Source organism: Rhipicephalus sanguineus, chromosome 4, assembly GCF_013339695.2.
Source record: "Rhipicephalus sanguineus isolate Rsan-2018 chromosome 4, BIME_Rsan_1.4, whole genome shotgun sequence".
Classification (NCBI taxonomy): domain Eukaryota; kingdom Metazoa; phylum Arthropoda; class Arachnida; order Ixodida; family Ixodidae; genus Rhipicephalus; species Rhipicephalus sanguineus.
Window position 1 is genome coordinate 23,864,388 of NC_051179.1, and position 20,440 is coordinate 23,884,827.

The 20,440-nt window shown below is 46.7% G+C and overlaps 1 protein-coding gene and 1 long non-coding RNA gene across 4 annotated transcripts in view; both read right to left on the reverse strand.

Annotated features, from left to right (window-relative positions):
• Window positions 1-3,358: 3,358 nt before the first annotated feature.
• On the reverse strand, window positions 3,359-9,868 carry LOC119389261 (pyrimidine-specific ribonucleoside hydrolase RihA). The gene is made up of 4 exons (XM_037656464.1): window positions 9,707-9,868; window positions 8,243-8,537; window positions 7,028-7,164; window positions 3,359-3,715 (listed from the first exon to the last, which is right to left on the reverse strand). Exons 1-4 carry the CDS (start codon window positions 9,866-9,868, stop codon window positions 3,359-3,361), a joined length of 951 nt encoding a protein of 316 aa, XP_037512392.1.
• Window positions 9,869-14,317: 4,449 nt separating this feature from the next.
• The window catches only part of LOC119389610 (uncharacterized), an 11,648-nt gene continuing 5,525 nt past the window's right edge, over window positions 14,318-20,440 (reverse strand). The window contains exons 1-3 of one of the 3 annotated variants that reach the window (XR_005183132.2): window positions 17,257-17,322; window positions 15,405-15,425; window positions 14,318-14,354 (exon numbers count right to left, since the gene is read on the reverse strand). This is a non-coding gene — a long non-coding RNA (uncharacterized LOC119389610). Of the gene's footprint in view, window positions 14,355-15,404; window positions 15,426-17,256; window positions 17,323-20,440 lie in introns of those variants that run through there. The other 2 variants (XR_007415698.1, XR_007415697.1) reach the window with 2 other exon arrangements.

The following is a 20,440-nucleotide window of genomic DNA, read 5'->3' on the forward strand; positions in this document are numbered from 1 at the left end:
TGTTTCTTTATTCAGCGCATTCGTTTCGTTTGGTGCTCACACAAAACGTGAGCAAATGCGACGCCTTTTTTTTAATGCTCCTTAATTATCGTTCCGTTTGCATTCCAGTGAACTTGCCGCTCTCTGTCATCAATAAATTGATAGACCAAAGCTTCACCACTTCGAGATTGCTGGTGTAAGGAGAACCAGTCTACGAGACCGAGCATGTAGTAGCATGCGACGCCTAGGAAAAGAAAGAAAATACAGTAACGTTTGCCGGACTTGTTTAGCAAACGTCGGCTGTGAACTAGGACCCACATGAACTTGAAATAGCGGTGAATAAAATAGAAGGTATTGCAGCAGCCAGCAGCCGTAAAACAGGATAGTAATTATTTGGCGAGTACCCCAGCAATTTTGGCAGCAGTATCGTGTCTAACGCCAACGGGGTGGCATCTTTCCCACGTAAATAAATGAGGCTCCTAGAAAATACATGGGGTTGGCTGGTGGGCCGATCACGGAGGCAATGCAAAATTTATGTAGCTTATGAAGCAATGCATGCCTCATCAAATGGGAAGGTTGCCCGTCGGCGTCCCGCATCGGCGGCGTCAACACGAGTGATGCAAAAAATAATCGTCACGTGATGGTGTCACCATAGACGTCATCATGGCGTCACAGATCGCCAAAATATGTAGCGTCATTATGACGTCACATGATGACGTATTCACACGTCACGGTAGCTTTGCATTGCCTCCGTGATCGCTCACGGAGGCCGTGCAAAACAGCGTTAGGTGCAGAACGCTTTTGGAAGGGGGCGCGGGAGCACCAGTACATCGACGGACAAGAAGAAGATGGCTTTCGCCTTCTAGTCATCTTTAACGACTGCATAAGGGACCCTGTGCGTTCTTTATTTTAACGTATCTAAACAATGACCTGCGCATCTGCAGCCGATTTTGTGGACGCTTAGCACGGGGCCGACGATAAAGAGATCGCATTGGAGGGTTCTGAGATGGCATCGCACGTAGTAAAAGGTGGCGCTTTTACCATCCTGTGGCAGATAAGCATCATTTGCCGGCGGGAAGCGCGCGCGCGCCATCGTCTCAGTGCGCGCTGCCTGCTACTCATCGAACATCGCAAGCCCAACGCAGTAATAAAAGTCTTCGTCGCGGAAGTGCTTGTTGCACACAAGACTCGTAGCGGATGGCTACTTGCCGGTTCTTAGCTTTACAACCCATGCTTCACGCTGTTTCTTGTCCCGCGGTTACCACTGCAGGCTGACATTGGGCGCCTTTGCGTAAGCGCGGCACTACGGCACCGAGCGGTAGAGCCCCATGTTCGTCGCCTTCGGAGGCAGCCACTCTATTACGATGGTTTCAATTGAGTAGAAAATGAAAGGAAACTTCCGAATTTGAACAGACCGCAGCGCATGTGGGACTTGAAACTCGTTTTCAAAGCACGCGGCAGTGCGCCACAAGCAGCCGACGCGGCCGCTGAGACCACGTGATACTGCCAAGCACGTCACGCCGACGGTGGCGCCAGCGTTTCCAGTGGTGGGCCTCGAGGCCAATACAGGAACAACGGCTGCCGACTCTAGAAGAAGAGCGGTACATAGAAACTTAGAGAGAAAAAAAAAATAAGAAGAACAAACGGAGTAGAGGGGGATGCTCAAGCCAGGTGTTGCTTTGGTGTATCATCAGACGTTTAAATGTCCCTCTTCGTCTCTAGTTTTCGCCACCATTGTCGTGAGGCGAAACGTGTCCTTCGCAGTGAAAATAAATGCTTGTACGTCGATGTTTACGGCATTTCGAGATCGCGCAAACGGTGACAGTGGCGGAACCTCGGATTATCTTTGGAAACTGCCCTTTTTTTTTACAGCTTGCTTGCTTGCTTGCTTACTTGTTCCTTAGAACTGACTCCTACCCACTATGGGCTATTGGCCAAGAAGCCGGCGGTTAATGTAAATGTAAACATTAAGACAAAGGCAGGGAAAAGAAAAACTCACACTTTATTTTTTAAAGAGAATATCGTAATTTTAATGACAGGGTAAAATTAAATAAACAAGCAAATAAATAGAATTGATGTATTGAAATATAATAATTCCTACTATATCAATAAAAAGTAAACCAAAACAAAAAATGAGGCGCTAATGTCGTACTTGTGTAATGACTGATGTAGTTCTAAGTCCTGCGCTAAATGCAGTTCCACTACTGTAAAACCTAAGGAAGTGCATAGCGCGGGTACCCAGCGATTCCCGTTTCGTTGTTGCTAGTCTCTGTCTATGAATTATCTCTCGCAGCAGTTCGTAACATCGGCGCCGGAGAAGCCCCGATGGGAGGAGCAATTGCGCACTTGGCGAAGCGGTGACGCCCTCTCTTACGCGGCGCGGGTGTCAGCCGCACGTTTACGAAGCGTATTTAGCGATTTTAGAGTAATTATCGCGATTAATTATTGGTTAAGTTTGTTCATTATAGTATTTCAGACCTTACTCGTTTATTTTAACCCGGTTTCCAACATTACTAGCCTTGTTTTAGGTCTGCATATTGACCACTTGACCTTGAGCGTGATCACGTCACATGAGATCTATGGATGGACGACAAGCCGTGCCCCAAAGTGCTACGCACTTGAAAACGGCTTAGTCTATCCTGTGCCGCCATCGTCGTCGTAGCAGTAGTAGTAGTTGTAATGTAATTTTTGGGGTTTAACGTCCCAAAACCACGATATGATTATGAGGGACGCCGTAGTGGAGGGCTCCGTAAATATCGACCACCTGGAGTTCTTTAACGTGCACTCTAAACCTAAGTATACGGGCCTCTAGCATTTTCGCCTTCAGCGAAAATGGCCCCGCCGCGGCCGGGATTCGATCCTGCGACCTTCGGGTCAGTAGTCGAGCACCATAACCACTAGACCACCGTGACGGGCTTGTAGTAGTGTATTGTCGCGTAGGTCACGTGATCAGAAGGGGGGAGAGAGAAATCAAACGAAATGATTATTATGCTTGAAAAGATGGCGATGATGACGATGTTCGAAACCGTGTCGATTGCGACTTTTTTTTGTACCGAAAGCCTTCGTCATCATGATGCTCAAAATTATTATGACGATGATTACTTTTTGTGCTAAGGTCATCAGCCGCATCATCATCAGCACAGCTTCGCTGTCTGACGGTTTTCACGGCGTGCACCTGACTGAACTTTTTTTTTCATCTTTTGCAGACAAAATGAAACCTGCGAGTTTACGGAATCAAAGACAACGAGTTGTGAATTGCCGAACCGGCTGCCGACACAACATGTGACAATTATCACTCTTGTTTTATACTGACGATGAAAGGAAAAGAAAAGACGAGTGAAAACAAAGTCTTTCAGCGGCGCCCCTCTGTGGTTCAACTCTACTCGTCATCACTGTCCTCGACCAGGAAGACCTTGCGAAATTGATTGGACACGGCTTCGACGTCGAAGCTCTGAACTACAGTCACGCTGTGCGTTATGTGAGGCAAGTGCTGTTTAAGCCACGCGTGCACCATCTGGCCTCTTGTGTAGTCTCCGTGCAATTCGACGTCGGAGCGTATGTCCACCGATCCGCTCACGCTGTCCGGAACCAGCGCGGCCATCACGGCGAGGAAGTCGCCGACCGCGAAGTCGCCTTGATCGCCGCCTTTCATGCAGCACTCGATCGTGTGGTTGTTCACTTCGCGCAGGAACCTCGTCAGCTTCGTGTCTTCCGCGACCACCTCGTTGTAGACGTGCTGGATTAAAAAAAAAATTAAGGCGAAACTCCCTAACGGTTTGGAAAGTGGCGCTAAAATACAGAGACAGAGATACATAATGAGGGCGCGGGTTCGATTCCCGGCCATGGCGGCCGCATTTCGATGAGAGCGAAATGCAAAGAACATCCGTGTGCTGAGATTTAAGCGCACATTAAGGAATCCCAGCTGGTGGAAATTAATTCGGAGACCTCACTGCGGCGTCCCACGGGGTGTCACTATAGAGCCAACGTTTCAACAAGCCACCTCGAAAAAGACAAAACCGCCTGTCGAAACGTGCAGCGACACCTCGTGCTCTGTTCAAAATTTTTCATTTTTTCACGCTTCCGTGTTCCCCTGAACTTCTTCCTTATACATAAACATGTCGTGGTTTTGGCACGTAAAACCCCAGATGCATAGCGGGCACGACGGGCGTATTTCTTCGTTTATACGTCCCTGAGTGTGTGTCTATGTGTCTGTTCCTGAGTACTTTAGCGCTGTCTTCCCGAACGTTCGACCATCAAGCAGGTCGCCGAAGCCAAAATTGTGCTTGAGCAGTTTTAAAGACGATAGTCTTTCTTGGGGAACTTAAACGCAGAAATTTTGGTCTGTCTGTCTGTCTGTCTGTCTGTCTGTCTGTCTTTCTGTTTGTCGGCACGTCCCTCGATTCAGCCACTCGGCCAAAGTTGAACCACTTGCCCAAGGGCCAGCCGTCTTGAACTGGTACGGCTGTTCATACTTGTGAACGTTGTCGATCAAAAAGTAAATATCATGCATATCTGAGGTGCAACATCACTAAGTAAGTATTAGGTGGCGTGTTCCTTTAATAGAAAATGCATACATACGTAATTTTAAGGACCCTAGTTTCTTAAGCTGCGCTGAAAATGCATAAGAATGGAAGCTTGAGCGAGTTGGTATGCGTTCATCTTTCTTGAAACAGCGCTCACTAGACGACGACGAAGTAAAAGAAGGCACAGCACAGGCGCTGCCTGTCCTGTGCCTTCTTTTACTTCGTCGTCGTCTAGTGAGCGCTGTTTCAACAAAGCTGAAAATGCGACTGCGCTGAAATTTGCCTTCCTCCGTGCCCTTCGCACGAGCTCATTGTTGTGTTTCGGTTCCGGTTCTGTATTGCACTGTACGAATGCCATGGGTTGGTGTTGAAAAACTTTAGTTTTGAGAAGGCCAAGAAGGTGAAAAAAATATTTAAAAAATGAAAAAGCAGCGTTGTGGGCGGCCTTCAGGCTGCCGGTTGTGGGCGCCGCTCTGGCGTTCCTGTTTTACTCAGGCGACGTGTAAATAAAAGAGTGTGTGGAGAGTACTCGTTGAGTGCGGACGTTTCTCTGCTTCAGCGCTTCGCGCCAAACCGCGTTTTCGGGCTGGCTGGCGTCCCCGCCAGTCGCGTTGGTCACCGCCGGTCTTCGCCTGCTGCTGCGCCGGGACTACCAGCACGCAACACAGCACTCATGTTTCCCGACGTATTGCCAGATGGCGTCCATATCTCACACAGCGCCTCTTCTATCGTCTTTACACGACAGTTGCAGCGAAGCACGCAGATACGCGGCCAATTTTTCTCGGGGAAATTGCCACGTGTGCGATGTGCAGCAGCTGCTCGCGTGCGTACGTGGGCAACACTATCCAACGTCAACACTAGCCAACATTAAGCCAACGGTAGACGCTGCAGACAATTGGAACGAATAAACAGCGCTAAAACACGAGGACGAGCAGAGGGACGACAGACAACTGGTCTGTCGTCTCCTTGCTCGTCCTCGTTTTAGGGGCGAAGCTCCTTATAGCGGCACCCGTTCGTCCCTCGTAGCGTAGTATGTAACCAGTCTTACGCTTTGACCTGCAAGGTGGTGCCGGTGGGAGATTTTTCCTGTGCGTTGTTGAACAATAAAAAATTCGCAGCGTTAGCTAAAAGCCGACTTCTTCTGTCTCTCATTCCCATTGGCAGCCATTCTTTACCTCCAAGGTAGTGCCTGGTGAGATTTCTCCTGTGCGTGATTAAACAATAAAAATTTTGTTCAAAACGCCGTTGATTGATGAAATAAACCAACAAAAGACGCCAGATGTTTTTTAAAATCAAAACGAAAGAACGCCAGATGTTTCTAAAGCAAAACGAAAAGACGCCAGCTGCTTAACGAAAGACGCCAGATGTTTTCTAAGCAATGGTTTTCTAAACAATGAAAATTCACAGCGTACATGTAAAATTAAAGTGCGCTGCAAGTCGTCATAACTCATCGAACCTTTAGTATAAACGCGCCCGATCTCACGTCGGTGATGATGTACTGGGCAGAATTCACGGAAGATTCACGGTTTACCGATGAACCTCCGCAGCTTCGCCCACTCATCATCATTCACTCCGTGGATATGCTGTGATTTTTTTTTCGCGCTGTTTACTTGTTCAAGGTGGAAGCACACCAACTCGCCCAATTAGCCGTTCTGATGCAGCCGACAACACTAATTAACATTAATCTAAACCCCTCCCGAAGTTCTCCACAGAGAGGGGAAGGTGGCACGCCTTTCTCTCTCCCATGCCGCGTACCTCAGAAAACCTAATTAACGGCTGCATCGTTTTGTTTTATAGTGCCTGAAGTGAATGTTGCACACACAAAATTTCAATTTCTGATCGCAACAATGACAGGTTTACTTTATGTACTCGACTATCAATGCAAGTTCACGTTGAAACCCCTTCTCGCCCTCCGCCCCTTCGATGCCGGCGTTCAACGTGGACCTATACGTCAACCATTGGCGCAACCTGGGAGGGTGGTGGTGTTCAACCACCCCAACGTGTTTAGTTCGTGCATGTATATGTATGCATGCATGCATAAAAACGCGCGTAAGAACATACATAAAGGATGGTTTAACCCCATCCGCAAAAATATTTCTGGATACGGCCCCGACGTCGACACATGCCTATACATCAACACAAACCTATGCATACTTACAGAGATGTAAAAGTACATAGAGGCACATGAAATATTAACTCTCTTGGTGCGGTGCCATCCTATGGCGCCACATGACAGCATCGTGTAATCACGGCAGCCAGATTAAATTTATCGACAGCGAATTAACTGAATGTTCGCCTCACTTTTTTTTTTCTCAGTACCCATTTTAAACAAGTTCCCTTCCGTTCTCAACAAGCGCTTGTGTCCGTCAGTTACTTCGTCTCTTTTTTGTCCTCATTTGTTTGCACACTATAAGGCATACAAGCCAGTTTACGATGAACCAACAGAACACATATTGGTACCCTTATCCCCCTCCTCCGCCTGAACACTGAGCTCACTCCTCGTTAGAATATCCGGTGTCGCTCACCCAAGGCACCGTGGCTTCAAGCACAGCCTCCCAGACCACGAGGGTCACGGGACAAGTGGCTCTCTGCAGAACGACGCGGGCTGCTTCCGGGTCAGTATAAAAGTTGAACTCGCCGCCAGGCTTGACGTTGCCCTTTCCTGTAAAATACGCGCAGAAAAACGCCTAAAACGCTTTCCGCGTCAAGCAGCACGGTGCAGTGAAAATTCATTCGATGGATAAGTCCGGAGTGATTGATGTTCAGTAGGAAAGTAAACGAGGGCTTACGGACATAAGGCTATACGCTGACCAAGAGCATACCTTTGTTTTCATTTTTTGTACGTCTGCGCGGATGACGACCGGGTCGGGATTAACAGGCAAGATGAATAATTGAAACTTAACGATTGTTTTAAATTGACGATTACGAGAGAAACAGTCTGATCACATACATAACCACTAGCTGTTACACATGTGGACATTTCACATGTCCACATGTAAAATTACCATCACCAGATCCACATAATGCTTGCTTAAAAAGTGTACCCGTTCAAGCTAACATTCTAGTTTGCTTGTTTGTTTTTTTCTGTTTAATAAATGTCACGACTGGAGTCACACGAGCACCGAAATTTGAATGAAAGGCCTGGTGTTTAAGTATCGCTATTTGGCCGGTGTCAGTGGTTGGCCCGTGTTACTGGGGGATCAGTAGCTTAGGCGTGCCGCTTTGCGGTTCTCGCTATTTGCCCGGCGTCACTACTGCCAGAACCTGAGTCGACAGTAACGTGACGCTCTGCTAATGACGTCACTTCTGCTACGGTCACGTGATGCATGCGACAGCGACAGGAAGTTCCCCTATTGCTCTCTTGGAGACTCATTCACACCTGCGCGACAGGCATCGATCGCGCGACCATGTGCGAGCGACCAAAAAGCGACTCAAGGTGAGCGATGTTCACACCTGCGTGCGACCTATATACCCGTTGCAGAATTTCACCTCTGCTCGGATTGCCATTGCCCCGTAACATGGGCCGACGTCCTGTTCCTGCGCATCTGGTTGGTTCGGAGGTTTGCGACTGCCCTCGCGCGATAGAAAAATTGAGCAGCGAGCGACTGCGCAAAAGTAGTCGCTTTACGGCCAAAGCGGCCAATGGTGACCATTTGCGACTAACTTGGTCGCGCGACCGGTGCTGGTCGCAGGTGTGAACGAGCCTTTAGGACATGGAAACGCGTCGACTGGAGGCATACCGTAAATGGTGCCTCCCATTATGAAGATCTGCGCAACGTCGTCTGTCAGTCCTGGATCCATGAGCATAGCGATGGCCAAGTTCGTCAGGGGTCCCACCATGAGGAGTGTGAGCTCCTTGGGCCGCTGCCTGATCATGTCTCTCATGACCACGTGCGCCACCTTGTTGGACACCGACTTCAGCACGGCCATCGGGTACTTGTCGCTGACTCCGCCGAAGTTGTCCGGCCCGAAGTAGAACTTCTCAGTTTCCAACTGTTCGACGAGGGGCCGGTCCGCGCCTTTGTACACTGGCATCTTCGCGATAAAAAATTGTCTTTCGTTAAAAGTACTGAAACCATTAAAATAAGGCGACACGCAAAAACTCACAGGGTCCCTTATATATTCCCCTAAGACGACTTGAACGCGAAAATCATATGTGCACGATCTTGTATGCATTTGCCTAAGACGACTGGAAGGCGAAAGCCGTCGTCTTCTTTTCATCTGAGTCTATTGTACTGATCCTTCCCTCACCCCAACCCCGTGAAAGTTTGCTGCACCTAACGTGATTTGGCACTGCCTCCAGGATCTGAGGCATTGCAAGCTTTCTGCATGTTTTGCACGGCCTCCGTGATGTGCCCGCCAAACGACGATGTCATGCGATGACGTCATCATGTGACACCCTATTGTTACGTCACGATCACGTCAAAAATTCTGGCTGTCCGTGAATTGTCACACCTTTGAATGGTGACGTCACAAATTCCGGCTGTCTGTGTTATACATTGAGTTCGTGCGACTTGGTACGCCGATTGCGCACACATTCACTCACGTGACTTTTGACCTACTTCTTAGTTTCTTCTTGCATCCTTCCTGTTGACGCCGATGGCGGTCTCGTGATGTATTGTCAAGCCTCGCAACATCTCGAAAACTTCTCGATTCATGAGGCATATAACGCTTCCGCCTTAATAAAACCCTCAAGACTCACAAGAGGCCATACGTGATTCAGGCGTACTGCCACTGTGAGATGCGAGTGAGTGTTAGCCTGTGCCATACCACTTCGTGTTTCGTCCCGTGTAGCGTACATAATAGCACGAACAATACGATATTTAAGACAAACGGGCCAAGCTGAACCAATCCCGCACTTCAGGAGGCTATCCTGAGATGGGCTGAAGTGGTAGGGGAGGCCTACCGCGAGTAGGATCTCTCGCCTTCTCGCAGCCCATTTCCCTTAAGATGGGATAAATAAAGTTATTTATCTCTCTTTAGTCAATACAATTGAGTGAGAAGAAAAGAAGAAAATAAGACGAAGATGGCTTTTGCCTTTGGGTCGTGAATGCATTTAAAGGACCCTGTGACATTTAAAACCTTGCTTTTAGCTTTGAATGGCGCTCACATTCTTTGCAGCGTGTAAAGCGAAGTTGCTGCCTGTCGCAGTATTCCTTCGCTTTCGTGACCGAACTTATAACGAAATTTGTCGCGACACTCACGTCAGTTCTGCCAAGGAGCTCGAGTACGCGCAGGGTGTTGTTGTACGCCACGTCTCGGTAGGCGTTTCCCGCCACCACGGTGATCGCCTCGACCGTAGCACGCTCCGAGGTCAGCGCGAAGGTGAGCGCCATGGCGTCGTCCACGCCCGTGTCCACGTCCATGATGATTTTCAGCGGACCGCCTTTCAAGGGGATCGGCCTCGGCTTTGTCGGCGCTGCTACGCCACGCGCGAGCCAACTATAAGTTAAGCGCGCAAGTGTAAAACGCTAGTTGGTTGATTTTATGGTCAGTTCAACATTGTAACGGGCTTACAACAGTGCACACAGGACGAGAACGAAAAATTCAGCAGCTTGCCCTATCCAGAAAATGGGGGCAACTTGGCGTTTAAGCGCCTTACGTACCACTTTATTTATTTATTTATTTATTTATTTATTTATTTATTTATTTATTTATTTATTTATTTATTTGTTTGTTTATTTTTCTTTTTTTTAGTTCGCATTGCGCAAGGCTACCTCCTACTGTTTCCTTCTTCTATGCCGGGTGTTAGACCTTCATCGACGTGCTTCAGCAGCGCGACACTTCAGTTGCTACAGGCAACAACGACGGTCATGCGTTCGTATCCAGGCAACAATGAAATGTGGCAATGGGAAATGACAATAAAAGATCAGATCGCCGTATCCGAAAACGGCCGATCGCCGACGAACCCACGATGAAGAGAGCGATGCGCGTGTGACCGGTGACCTTCGAGGGCCGGATTTCTGCACGCTCGCCGGCGCCGGGTTTTTCGCGTACGACGCCGCCACCGAAATCTGTGCCAGAACAACCTTCGCTTGATAAATAAGAAAACGCACATCACGATGGGCCTAAGAGCTTCACAGGTTGATTGCTTTTGTTTGGTTCGAGATGTCAGCGCTTCGGTGTGTGCGTTCGATCTCTCTCTCTTGTAGTCGTCCTACGCACTGTTTTAACACCGTTAGAATGATTTAGACCGTTTTGGGTAACCTAATTTTATTCATAAAAGGCAAAACCGTATATACTTACCCGCTGTGGTGAAATCAAACGGCGTCTCGGTTTCTTCTGTAAGGGAGAGGTATATTCAGCATCTACATTGGCGTCGCACGGAGAACACAAAGCGTGACGTGCAAGCAGTGCGTCAATATCGTTTTATAACTATTTTTTTTCTTTTGTTTTGCGCGTCGTATAAGCTTAGCGAGTTGTTAGCGGTAGCCTAAGATACTGCACTTGCTTTTACCTAAACTGGATCCTAATGTCGGAATTTCATGGATTTTTCACTCTGTAGATCGCTGTAGATCATAGACACTAAGCTTCCGACCCAGAGTGGACTAGATATTTAAGTTTGGAATGCCAAGGATCGACCACCCGACTGACTGAATTAATGATTGGATTCTTTTAGCGACTGATTTACCTATAGGCAGGCGAAATAGAATGCGAGAAATGCAGTGACAACAAACACAACGATGTATCATGCCACTCCACTCCCGCCCCCTGAGACATAAACATAATTTTTTTTTTCTAATTTATTGCTTGGTTCGCTTCGGTTGACGAAAAAGAAAGCACTGCGTTCGAGCAGCGAATACGGTAAGTCTTCGCTGCTTGGATTGTTCTGAACTGTATAACTGGACGCCCTGTATCGTCTGCTACAGTGTACTATACTATACTTAGGGTTAACAGCGCAAAAAAACACATGGCGGACAGGAAAAAGACGAGACAAGTTCTTGTCTCGTCTTTTTCCTGTCCGCCGTGTGTTATTTTTGCGCTGTTAACCTTAAGTATGCACAACCAACTAGCCCAGTCAGCCACTTTATACTATACTATACTATACTATACTATACTATACTATACTATACTATACTATACTATACTATACTATACTATACTATACTATACTATACTATACTATACTATACTATACTATACTATACTATACTATAGTGCGCCGCAATGTTGGAGAATATGATACCAAGTACGAGTAGAGGTTCTCCATCTCCTGCAAAATCTCTCGACACTTGGAAGCCTTAAGGAGTTCGAAGTTGGTTTACGGCAGTGTTCTGTCGTTTAGGCACTTTTAAGTTAAGCCATCTTCGCAAGAAAGCAAACAGTCTTAAGTGCACTCGGCTGTGTGTTCGCGTGAAGATAAAATGTTGCACTACCCCCTGTGGCCGGTGGCGGTGATCCTTCGGTTGATTTCTTCTTCGTTGTCCTTGTGACGACGTGGTGATCGCGGTCTACAAAAAACCGGAGAATGTTAACGCCAAACTCATTGATTCGAAGCAATTATTCGCTTTGGTTACTGCATAACATAACACCGCCTGCTTCTCGCCGTTATGAGGCCCCACCACGGTGGTCTAGTGGTTATGGCGCTCGACTGCTGACCCGAAGGTCGCGGGCTCGAATCCCGGCCGCGGCGGCTGCATTTTCGATGGAGGCAAAAATGTTTGAGGCCCGTGTACTTAGATTTAGGTGCACGTTAAAGAACCCCAGGTGGTCGAAATTTCCGGAGCCGTCCACTATGGCGTCTCTCATAATCATATCGTGGTTTTGGGACGTTAAACGCCAGATATTATTATTAATCGCCGTTATGAGTTAACGTCACGAGGACAGCTTTTGTAACGTCCCGTCCCTAGCTTAACGTGGCTTGGGTGTATTATTATTATTATTATTATTATTATTATTATTATCGTGATTGTCAAAAGCACAATGCCACTTTTTTTAAGTGGCATTGTGCTGTGGGGCTGTTGTATGCTCGGACATGATAAAATGTGTGGCTTCCATATCAGCAGCTCTCTGGCAAATCCAGGAATGTTGTTCTAAAGACTTGCGAGCCCCACTATACATTCTGTCGAACTCTCCATCTCGCTATCAATGATTGGCTCCCAGAACGTCCGCACGTCGTCTTTGACAAGAAATTTATAGAAGTCATAGATGTGTAAAGTTATGTTGTGGAAGTAAAGAGCAATGGACCGTTCAGTTGTACGTCACCACCAAAACTAGTATAAAAACAAATAACGTGCAAAAAAATGGAGAACAATATATTGGTAACATCAGATTTGGAAATCGATCCATTTGTTTTCCCGTACAGGCGTCATGTAATGATTAAACAACAAAACTGATGTCCCATCTCTTATGAAGCATTACTGCTAGGAATGAACCATTCTTATCCGTATTTAACTGTACGGGACATGTGCATTTATGCAGCTAGCATTCCATAAACCAAGGCACTTTCAATACAAAACCGTACAGCCCACATCACAGCATTCGCGTGGTACACGACTCGCGTCGATGGTAGTGCAGCAGATTTCTCTGCTGGTTTAAATAAATTATGAAGCATCACCCAAATATTGCCAGAAAAAAAAAGCATTACGTGGATTATAGAAGTACAGCTACTTAAAATTCCCAAATAAGAGCTCAGATCGGCGAATGGAAGTCTTGATGAATACGCTATCTGGAGTGACTGTAACTACAGAGCGAGGCGCGAGATGACGACTTACAGATTATCTTTTCGTCTGACTCTTCTTTGCCAAAAGGGGGCCCTGTAATGGAAGAGAAATTACACCCTCTACATCCTTATGTTCACTGATTTGACCGAATACATTGTGCTGTGCTCGTTGCTTGTAAATATAGTTTGACGAGTTCCAAAATAAATTCGCGTATCACGCATTTAGACTTTGTGTGTAGACTTTTTTTGGTCTTAGGTAAGAACTAGACAGAGCGTTCAGCCATTAAGCAATATCGCAACTAATCATGTTTCGATTTCATCTCGCCAAAATTCTTTGCACTTGAGACACACATGTAAAAAGATACAAACTGTAGTGCCATACCACCCCGAAGCTTTCACGACCAAAAGCGTGAGAGTGGTATTTGACCTGATCAAGGTTCATTCTGAGGTTCCTGAAGGTAGTGGTTCAGTTATGTTTTAAAAAATTACCTCTTTTTGTTCATCATAGAAACAAAATGTGGACAGCCCCTTCCCGTCGCTTTAAATTTTAAGAAAAAAAGTAGTATTAACTCGTTTAAGTGGCGGCCTAATGGAAGCATTACGTCATTTAACTTGGGTTCTTAAGATATTTGGCCAAATGTAACTGAAAGTGAGTATCCTGCTAAATTCAGTTTTCTTTTTTTATGGCGCAAAAAAGCAGGTTCATCATTTTTAGAGATCATAGAGTGTTGAAAACAGCACTTTAGGTCGCCATACACTGTACTTTGAAGTATCTTGATCCATATTAACCTAGCAACTTTTCCGTCTAGGTGATACCGTGGTTACGGTGCTCGGCTGCTGACCGCAGATTCGATCCCGGCCGCGGCGGTCTCATATCGATAAAGGAGAAGTGCTAAAGGCCAGAATACTGTGCGATGTCAGTGTATGTTAAAGAACACCAGATGGTCGAAATTTCCGGATCCATTATCTATATAAGGCGTGCTTCATAATGAAATCGTGGTTTAATTAGGCGCGTAAAATCCCTGGTATTATTTTACTATTAGGCCAAGCGCCCTGATTATCACTGTATAGTCCAGCGCAAATTCGGTATTCGGAGCGTTTCGAATTGTCAACATTGAAGAGTTTTAAAGAGAAGATTTTTTTTTTATACTTGCCAGGAAAACTACCGATGTCGAGAGTTGGAGTCTGTGCTGTGGGAATTAAAAAAGAAACAGGAACAAGCAGCCGTTTTCGTAACTACTTCAACGGAGATAAGGTATGCATTTTTCAACCTGTTCTCGGTTTCGATCAGCGGCTAAGCAGTGACAATCAAGTTCTTAGCGCGCTATATGAATACACACGCTTTAGGCAACGTATACACAGAGGGCAAGAACACAGCGCCCGTCCTCGTTCTTGCCCTCAGCGTATGTGTTGCCTTAAGCGCTGTGTATTCAAATGGATCCTTACCAACGAGTTCGCCTCAGCACCTTCTTAAGTCCTTTTTAGAGAAAAAGGTTCTATATTTTAAATGACGCAAAACTCCAGTGCATTCAGGCGTGGCTTGCACGCAGAGGTAACAGATGAGCAGTTTCGGCCTGCAACAGCTGGTCACGCTGAAATACAATAAACACAATTACATGTGTCGGTATCGGCCTGCTATAACCCCCCCCCCCCCTCCAAAAAAATATAATAAAAATGAGTTTCTAAATTCAATCGATGTACGAGACCTACAGCCCCCTTTTCTACTTTTAGAAATAGCGTAAATTCTCATGCTCTCGCAAACAGATATCCGTATAGTTGTTTGTTACATTCCTGCTTGCGATATAGAAGGCCTGGGTTCGATTCCCACTCGAGCCAAAGCTTTATTTTTTTATTTGCATTTGTCTCGAATTTTCGCTCACGGACAAGGCTGATTTCTTGCTCACAACCAATTACGCCAACGCCGACAATGGAATTTCTGCGAAAGGAGCTTTTTAACGCTGTCGCATTAAAAACGGAAGTTTGCAAGCGTCCCCATTTGCAAACGGTGAAATGGTCTATACAGAATCAAGATGTTAAGTTGGGTGAGTTGGATGAAGTTTATTTCGTTGAAACGCGCGTTACTAGGCGAGGGACACCAATGCAAGTCATCATTCTTGTCCCTCGTCTAGTAACGCGCTGTCTTGACGAAATCGCCTCTATAGAAGAGCGCTAGTAACCCGCAGTTGTGCAAGTACAGACTCTGAAAATTTGGATGGAAAATAGCAACGCCGATTACTTACAGCCGTCTCCTTTATCAGCACCTGAAAATGAGAAAGCAGAAGCGGCAGCCTGGCATGATTCGGTGAAAGAGTGACACTGAATATAAAGCCATAGCATTTTTTAAAATCACAGCTGACCCTCTTTCACGGGGATCGTACATAACACGAAACCTGCACACCCACAGAAGTAGCTGCAGCTTTGTTGGGCGTTAAGAATTATAATTTTCACAGTGTTTATTGCTATTGGGCCAGCATGGGAGCCTTGGACGTGGATGAACCCATGCTGACACCCAGCGCCACATCTTATTTTAGTCCGACCCCGTAGCGTCCTTGGCCAGAGTTCTTCAACCGTACGAGTTGCGAAACTCCTGTCGCGTTGTCGTGACGGCGAAGACAACAGGACGCAGCGGGTAAAGATGACACGCTTTATTGGGCGAACGTGTGCCCAGTAAAGGAAAGACTCGAAGTACAAGCAACACTCTTTGTACAATGATAACGGTGAACACGGACGTCGGGCGTCGACTAACCGGCTCGTCTGTGAAATGCGTCGGTTTTATGGATGCCTCATTGAACATTCCAGCGTTATCGCTGGAGCGCGCGTTAACTCTGGAATAAACTGGGTTGCTCGTGTTTGCTTAAATCTTAACAGAAGTCTGAAACGATCGAGAAGTTTCCGAACATTGGGGCGAGAGACGAGCGGTGGCAACGGCTTTTTGTGGGCGAAGCCCAATCACGTTAAAATAAAAGAAATGAGCGTGCGTGGCCTCCCCAAAAGGTCAATTTATCACAATGCGATCACGCCACCGGCCGAAATCGCAAGATCTGCTGATCATGGCGCCATCTGTGTGCAAGAAAACAAGCTAACAGATGGAGTTTTTGTGTATTCCGGTCCCTAAGCCCGCACGGAATGATGCATTGATAAAGTGAGCAGTTTTTCACGCTTGCGGCTTATATTTTGCCAATGATACTGCGTCTATAGAGCTCAACAACCCTTCTTGAACCCACTTCTCGTAATTCTTGCTGCGGCGAATCGCGCAATAACAGCGAAGACCGCGGCGACCGTGGCGACGCGGTGTGTTTCCTGTCACCGCCTCCAGGTGGCTCGTCGGTTTGCTGTCCTCCGGAAGTTCGTCTGTGGACTAGTCCAGGTTTCGGAACAGAGTTTCGCAACTAATGCAATTGAAGATCTTTGGCAGCACACTGCGACGCGCTGAGACTCACTAACTCTAGCGGCACAGCTCGTAGTGTGCATCGAACGAATGAATGTGGTGTGCTTTCCGCTGGCGCACGTCTCGCGCCGAGGAGCTAGCGGAGCTCTTCGGTGTAGTACTTCGCTTCGTCCCTCCTAGATGGCGGCGCAATCCCTGCCAAAGTTGAAGTCATATATGACGATTTCGCGCCCACAAATCCGTTCGCGTATGTGGCGCACTGATTAGCGCGTCAGGCTTGTCTGTGCTGGAAGCTAGGTCGAGGATTTGGACGTTCGATTCCTCTGTCGGGTAACCCAGTGAAACTTTTTGTCTGAATTTATTTCAGCTAACCGTGCCCTTTTTTGACGTCAGTTCCGTGACGGAAATGACGTGCGTTAATTATTGGTGGACCCGGCGTAAAAACACTTTCGTGTTCATTTAAGAGCTGCCCAAATTATGAATAAGCGCGAAGTTCTGAGCTATTTTCTGGGAACTTCACAGTTTAATGCGTGTCTCTCACACTGCAGTTTGTTATGTCTTGCGAAGAGTCCTGTCCCCGATTGTATAACTTAATGCGTTACCAAGTGTGAAGCAGGTGTTCGCCTTGTGTTACAGAGAGTGTAACATGCTGATGATTTTTTGCCGCTCTTTTAGGCATACTGCAAGCGCATCCCGGACCGTACCGCTGAAGAACCCGCCGCAGGCAAGCCACAAGATGAGCAGCACGAACAGAATAAGCACGAGGGCGATGAGAAGACAGTCCCTCCTCAGTTCCTGGAACGACCATTCTTTTTCTTGTAACCACCTGAAAAGGAATCGAGCCAGAGGAACTCGTCATAATTGCAGGAGAAATGCCACATGAACCAAAGCGATCCGAAGTACTTTAATCCTCATTCTAAGCATGTATATCTAGCGGATTAATCGAACAAAAAAACTGAAGCCGAAAGTCGTGACGGGTAATTCTGAGGTAATTCGTAAGCATTATACGGATACATCTATGAGGCTTAAACAAAATGTGCGGTATGTTTGCGACATTACAAAGCAGGAGACGTGTCGTGACTCATACGATGATGAGGATGATGATCCGTATCTTGATGGCGCTCACCCACGAACGGGTATGAGCCAAGAACCAGACGCCGTATACTTTCCTCTGCAACAGCGCCAATCCATTTCTGCTTCTCCACCCATCACTTCCTTCGCATACGTCACAGATTACGTATAATACAACTATACCTCCTTAACCTAACTGCACTGCCTTGTTTTTTTTTGTTGCGCTATCGCGCTGTTACACGTACAGGCATACATGCTCATGAATTAAAAAAGCCATGCTTACGCATAAAAAGGAACGATTATAAGCTAAAAACATTCTCAAGAAAAACACGGTGTGCGCGCAGATACTTCCCGTCCGGTGGGTGTATGCAAGTTCGATAATCGCAAAAGCCACTGCTAAGCGCTTAATTTATTAAAAATGGAGCAGTGGGTTTCCAGCCATCATCTTGGGAGTCGAACTCGACACCTCTCGCATACGAGGTGGTTGCTTGCAACCATTTCAAGCACACGGCTGTGGGGTGAGTGGCGTAAGAGCCCTTCCCGGTAGTATAATGCAGTACAAAACATCGCACGAGAATAGCACAGTAAAACACATACGCAGCACTGTGGCTGTGTGCGAGTGCATCAGTCGCGCCTCCATCTTGTGAGCGCTGAGCATAGCTTTCCAGTGTAAGACGCGATAAGTACATTATTTAAATTTTCATGCGCAATGACAGCATATCTTCACACAGTTTACAGGATTTATGAGCATAGCACCAGGCCAATCAACCGATCTACTTCTGACATTCGACGACACACTCCGAGCATTATTTAAATAATACGCACCACACGCTCACCCTACCCTGCCAATTTAAATAATGAAGAGCTCACTTTCATTTTTTTCTTTTTAATATAATTACCCCTCGTGAAGTAAGTGACAGTCGAGTTCTCGTATAATAATTTACCAGTCTAAACCAATTGCGCGTTTCACATCTGTGTCCCTCTAAACTTGTCACACCATGCATTGTCGGCTACAACCTAAGCAAAAATGTCAGCTCTGCTCACAGCCATTGCTATCCTTCCCACAGAGAATTTGCAGAAATGCTCCATCTAACAGTGCTTACTCATTTTCGTGATGTCAAGCGCTTCTCTAATGATACAGATAATTGACTTTGCTATACAGACATGTGCTTGCGCAACGCCTGCGTGGACACATGCAAAGTTGAAAATTTTCGAGGTTCAACCCCCCCCCTGGCTACGCCCCTGGTTGTAGCCGACTGTAGTTCGCCACAAGCTCAACAGCAGCGTTCCTCATTTGCCGTACCGACGTACGCGGGCCCTGAATTCCTTCCTCTTCTTCTTCGCGTAGCTGATTTCCGAGGTGCTCGGCTCCCGTGACACTTCGTAATTGTTCGACTCGGTCCGCCCCGGCACCAGCTGCGACGAAGACACAGCCCTGGGCAGTTGCCTCTCGTTCGGCACGCCTCCTTCGAAGGCCTGCTCGACGTCGCGGGATTCACCTCGTACAGCCTTTGCGTGGAGGACGAGCTCGCCTCTTCGGCGTTGACGCCGTAGCGCGGGTACGGGACATCATCTCTAGCTGGAGCTTTCTGAACTCAGGGTCGTTCCTAGCTGCAAGAAAGGGCCGTATTTCGGTTTCTCAGAGGCCGTAGTAGCATATTCCATTGGGCTTGCTGGTACAGTCTGAATCACACTTGTCTGGAGCAGTCAGTCGGCCGCTTCAGGCGCCGTTTTTTTTTTTTTTTTGTGAGAACGTATTCAGAGACCAGCGCAGTATTATGCACAACATAGGCATATCGCGTGCTAGGTCTTGTACTATAATTCAAGCATGAACGGAAGCTTTCAGTTAACGCGAGGTAGCAGCTGCGCGGAGCGTCCAGAGCACGAGCTCGACCGCCCAGACAAGTGATTCAGACTGTATGCATGCCGAATGCTAAATACTGTAAGCCATAGCGTAGTTCGCGTTTGATAAGACAAGCCTGATAAGACAAGACTATTTTGCCGCGGAATTCGTGAAGACGTACAGCAATATTCGGATACGCTTTGTGTGTTGTTGTTTATTATTATTTTATTATTATTATTATTATTATTATTATTATTATTATTATTATTATTATATTATTATTATTATTTTTTATTATTATTATAATTATGTTATTGCGATACTATTGTTTGGGGGGGGAAACGACGATAAAGGTGTTTACTTTTACAACCGCCTTCTTTGTTTCGGTGTTGATTCATTCATTGCACTTGTTGAAGTTACAGTCGGTGCACATAGAATCGCTGGCTGTGGCTGCCCCTACTAAAACGATCTCTTGAGATAAAAAAAAAGCGAATTTTGTGTTCATTGGGGTTTGGTCGTGAGAATTCGTTGTGGTCTGAAATATATGGAAAATTATGAAAAACATAAGGATTCCCTAAGGAAACATGCGGAATTATTGGAACAGCATACGGAATGTCTCTGTAAGGAACGCCTGCGCACTTATAACTACGGCGTCAAGCACCTAAAGTTAGGTTCCAGTCCTAGCATTCAAATTTAACCGACAAGCGGCTGCGACGATGACTAATAGCGCATGCTTCCGAACCATACGACATCAAGTAACCCGCATGGGGGCGTCTGAAACCTTAAGTGCTATAGAATTACTGCACAATATAGCTTGTGGCAGCTAGCGCGCATAAAAAATAAGGACTTCATAGAAGCATAAGAGAGATAAAATCTGGAGACAACCCTCGTGACTTAGGTGTCTGGTAGCGGCACTCGCACGTCGGCGCGTTGCCAGGCGGGGGATCTCGGAGGCCACGTTAGAAAGCAACGCA